At 43.7% G+C, this 4,799-nt stretch overlaps 1 protein-coding gene across 1 annotated transcript; it reads right to left on the reverse strand.

Moving 5' to 3' along the window:
- Window positions 1-968: 968 nt before the first annotated feature.
- On the reverse strand, window positions 969-4,519 carry LOC125544769 (coiled-coil domain-containing protein 25-like). Its single transcript, XM_048708522.1, has 6 exons — window positions 4,180-4,519; window positions 3,381-3,508; window positions 2,840-2,943; window positions 2,230-2,317; window positions 2,050-2,111; window positions 969-1,666 (listed from the first exon to the last, which is right to left on the reverse strand). The coding sequence occupies exons 1-6, from the start codon at window positions 4,290-4,292 to the stop codon at window positions 1,514-1,516; spliced, it is 648 nt and encodes a 215-aa protein (XP_048564479.1). The 5' UTR covers window positions 4,293-4,519; the 3' UTR covers window positions 969-1,513.
- Window positions 4,520-4,799: the final 280 nt, after the last annotated feature.

Here is a 4,799-nt window from a genome sequence, read left to right on the forward strand (position 1 = left end):
GTTCAAAAACATGTACTTGAAAAATGTTAAATGTGTATAAAATAATGCTTCATATGTGTACGAAAATGCACAACGTGTATAAAACTATATATATTAAAACATATATTTAATAAAATTTATCATGTATTTACAAAAATATGAATCTTTTATAAAATAATGTCCCTGATGTATACTAAAAATGTGCAATGTACTAGCAGCGTGCCCATGTGTTGCTACGAAACTAAATTATAAGGTGTAAGGCCACGACTTAAGAGCATAATTTTGAGTTAGAGTCACATTTTTGCATTTTTTTATTTGTGCATTCTTCAAGTGTAAAAGTAGTAGTGTATTTGTTAATTTGTTTTAAATCCACATGTGAGTTAAAGTGCATTTATTTATTGATGTCTCTTGGAAGATTGATAGTCCCACATGTGGGTAAGGGTGCATTTTTTTATTGATGAAGGGTGTTGGTCCCACACCACCAACTCCAACCTTTATAAGTAGGAAAGTTATGAAAAAAGTAGGGATGTGTTGAAAAAAGTAAAAAAAGAAAAAGAAAGGAAGAAAGCCAAAACCTAAAAACAAAACTGTTGAAAATTGACACAAAAAACCATTGAAAACAAACACCGGAAATCAAGTAAAAATAAAAATAAAATAAAAACCCAAAACCGAAAAAGCAATGAAAACCAACACAGAAAAGGCATAGAAAAGAAATACTCCCTCTGTCCGAAAAAGCATTTTGTCCCTCAAATAGATGTATCTAGCACTTGATACATCCATTTGAGGAACAAGGTTGAGACAAGCTTTTTCGGACGGAGAGAGTAGCTCCTAAAACCCGCTCCCGCAGGAGCCCAGATTGGGCCACCAACTTCCACATTTCCTTTTGGAACACCATTTCCTCTCTGTTTACTGTGTTGCCGAACACGTTTGTCGAACGACAATGACGGCCTCATATCGATTGGATGCACAAGCTACTAGGATTTGAAGGATTGAAATCCTTAGAAAATTTCCCTACGTTGGTTGTTTGATTCATAGAATTGGATTACATAGGAAATTTTCTATGAAATCTTTTGTACTACATTTCATAAAAAATCTAACATCCACTTCAATCTCTCTTTACAATTTCTTTGTTTTTTCTAAGGCATCAAACACTAGCTAATCCTATAAGATTTAAGAGGATATATGCCGCTCCATTCCTATACTTTTTCTATTCCTGTATTTTTAGAATCCTGCGAATCGAAAAGGCCCTAAGCATACCAGATCTGGATCAGTTTTGTTTAGGCGCCGCAATGCCCGCCCTTTGTCGTCATCAGAATTTTGGGAATTTACAGTTTATTTCTGCGCTAGCTGCTTTCTCATTTCTGTCCAAATCAAGGACCTCATATATGTACACCTGCACCGTCAGTAACATCGAGGATCGATCGATCATCGCCCGCCTCGTCGAGACCATGCTCGCACACGCATGCAAGATGCGCGCATCGGCATATATACACATGGACATGGATGATACACTACACACGCATGAGGCTAGCTGCTAGACGAACTCGTCCTCCATTTCCTGTATGGACTTGCCGGCGGAGGCGATCTGGCGGTTGGAGGTCATCTTCTCGGCGACCATGAGGCCCTTGTAGCTCCGTATCTCGGCCTGCCGCTCCTTCACCACCCTCTCCATCTCCTCCCTGCGCTTCTGCGCACGCCACAAGAGAAAAAAGTTAGCCGGTTGTCACCATGACAGGCTTTGATTTAGGTTGCTCGTAATGAAAGTATCATAGGTAGTATCATGCATGCCAACTAAACAATTTTGATTTAGTGGCATAGAATTAAATGAAGAAAGAGAGGCTTGAGTATCATATCATGATACCATATCATATTAAATGATGTGCTACTTTGTGTCATGTATGGCAATAAATGTAGTCCTCTATGATACCAACATATGATACTATGCATTAGGGATGTAGTATCATAGACTAGTATCATATGCACGATACTAGTATATGATACTTTCCATTACAACCAGCCTTAGCTAGAAAGGTCGAGCTGGCATGCATGATGCAAGCATGCGTTGCGTGCCTTGTCTTTCAGCTGCATCTTCCGCTCGGCCTTCTCCGCTGCATTTGATGCATCTTTCTCGGCTACACACACACAAATTTGCAAATTAGCGAATGAAATCCCAGTTGCACGTGCATGCATGCATGGTGTACTACACGTGCACACGAAATGGAGATCTCTAGCTTGTGTATGCGTATGTACCTTTGAGGTCTGGTCGGCGCTCGACCCTGGTCTTATTCAACCTGTTGAGGATCTCATTGACACGCTTCTCCACTGTCAAGACGTGTACCTGTTGGCGGACAGTAGATTGTATATGAACATTTGTTTGTCGCAAAGACATGAATCAACTTATGATTAGCCAACACTCGCAAAATAAATAAATTATGATTAGCCAAGGGCCAACGCAAGAAATGAAGCATGCTAGAGTCAGTTAGCATCTGCGACGGTTGGGACCGCCGGCAGCTAAGCAGCTACAGGTATGCGCAAGACAAGACAGATTTCTTTCAACTGGTCATGAATTGGCAGCTTTCGTTATAATGGTTATTTTCTCATCGAATGTTCGCAATTATTGCGCAAGATAATCTAGTTAATTTTTAAAGGTTTCTTATCCAATTATTGTTCGTGCTACTCGAAATGCTTCTATAACTTGATACCACTGCATACATGCTTTAACAACTGAGCCTAATTGAAACGCTACAACCGATCAAGCATATGTCTATATACATATTTTTTTTCTTAAATTTGTTAAATAACTGCCAATGGAGGCGTTAGTAGTACTACTAGCAAACGGGTAGAAGTGGTAATTGATTACCATCCGATGGTTGTGGAAGCCAACTTGGCCGACATCCATGGACGTCGCCTTCTTGAGGTTAGACCATGGCGTGTAGACCACCTCCACATTGTTCATCTTGTTTCCTGCACGATAAACACATGCATGCATGAATGATTTAGCCAGCACCCATTATCGGCCCAACTTGTCACGTTCTGACGATCACAATCACTCGCACATACAGTATAGGCCAGTTATCGACCCAAGGCAGATAATGCAAAGGGGCCCATGCATGGCATGCATAGAGAGGCCGGCAATAATGCACCAGAAAAAGTTGCTGTAATGGGCACAGAAAGAGATAGCAATGTGCATGCTGCAGCTTTGCGCTAGACACGGCCGGTCACAGTCACAGCACGAGCTAATTTCTGAGGTCCGTGCTCAGATGGCAAACATAGTTGAACATATCAATGTTTTGTGGGGTAGCATATTTCTGAGGGAACTTTTTGGTAGCAAGAAAATCTTGCTAGCTAACACAATCTTCAGTAGCAGTATAAACAATGCAATGAGTTTCTTTCATGTATACCTTGAATGGAATGCGCTTTTACGAGCTGCGCACAATCCTCCAGGAGGCCTTCGCTGATGGTGTCTATGGACTCGCCTTTCTTGAGCCTCAGGTAGACGTGCGCCGAGGACACCTTGTCCACATGGAACCTGCAGCGCAGATGGTGCGCCAGCGTGCATGCAGCAACCCTGATTAATAATTATCCCGTACAATCATCGTTGCTTTGCTTAATAAACGGGCTAGCTAGGTTGTACTACAGCACGATATCCACTGAGCTCGAGGGTTGCTTATTTTTCAGCAATATAATAAACCAGTAAAATAAGTAGTCCAGTTTGCAGCGCGAGCCGAGGGCGAGGTCCTCTAGACGATAGATGTATACAGGGTGTTTTGGCCCTAGCTACGCTCGTGTTGTGTGATGCAGATGGCAGACTGGGGGACGATAGTCACGCACGCGGCATGTTTCGAGCAGCTCGGGTCGTATCTACTCTACGCAGTTTGGTAGTTGGAGTGTCCTCGCCAGCCTCGTCATGGCCTCGTCACGAGTCAATCCGCGCGCTCCCTCTGCTTCTCTGTCTTCTCTCTCGTTCTGGCCGGCTGGCCGGCCGGTCTGTCTCTCTCTCTCCGTAATGAGTTTAAATGTACTCGTACTAAACTGTTCATGATTAACTAGGGTAAACTATTCAAGATTAACTAGGGATTAACTATTATACTCCACGTGCATATTTATATACGGAGGAACTACCATGAGTATATCCATCGATCGACACAGAGAGAGAGAGAGAGGCGAAGCTAGAGACTAGAGTTTGGCAAATGCTCGTACCAGACGTCCTCGGGGAGGCCGTACTTGATGAGCTCCTCGTTCTCGTTCTTGTCGGCGCCCATGTAGATGGTGTAGTCGCCGGCGTCCGGCCGCGCCTTGAAGTAGAACACCATTGCCAGTACTGATTCTCTTCTCTCTCTCTCTCTCTCTCTCTCTCTGTGTGTGTGTGTCTTCCTCCTGGAAGTTCAGCTCAGCAACCGTATATCCAGGCGACCGTGCGTAGGGTAGTTTTACCGCAGATTAAGAAGAGGCAGAGGCCGAGAAAGAAGAGGCAACAGACGCAGGCGGGGGCGAAGGGAGGGAAGGAGGGAGACGGCAGAGCGACGAACCAGGCAATGAAGCAGCATGGGCGGGTATAAAAAGGCGACGGCCGGGGCTAAAATCTCAAAGGTCTTCTCTTCTTTACTCCAAGGCGGTTGGGTTGGGTCGCCACGTGGAGACACGATGGATTCGATTAAACAAATGCGACCGGGGAGCGGGGCCTTATCCTCGCAGCTTTTGCTCCTCCCACTCTGCCCCTCTTTAATTAGCATAATAATAATTGGTTAAACCTCTTTTTTCCTTAACCAATGAGAGGAGTCAGGCTAGGGGGAATTTTTTTTTAACATCAGGTCAGACAC

Source organism: Triticum urartu, chromosome 3 (assembly GCF_003073215.2).
Source record: "Triticum urartu cultivar G1812 chromosome 3, Tu2.1, whole genome shotgun sequence".
In the NCBI taxonomy this organism is placed as follows: Eukaryota; Viridiplantae; Streptophyta; class Magnoliopsida; order Poales; family Poaceae; genus Triticum; species Triticum urartu.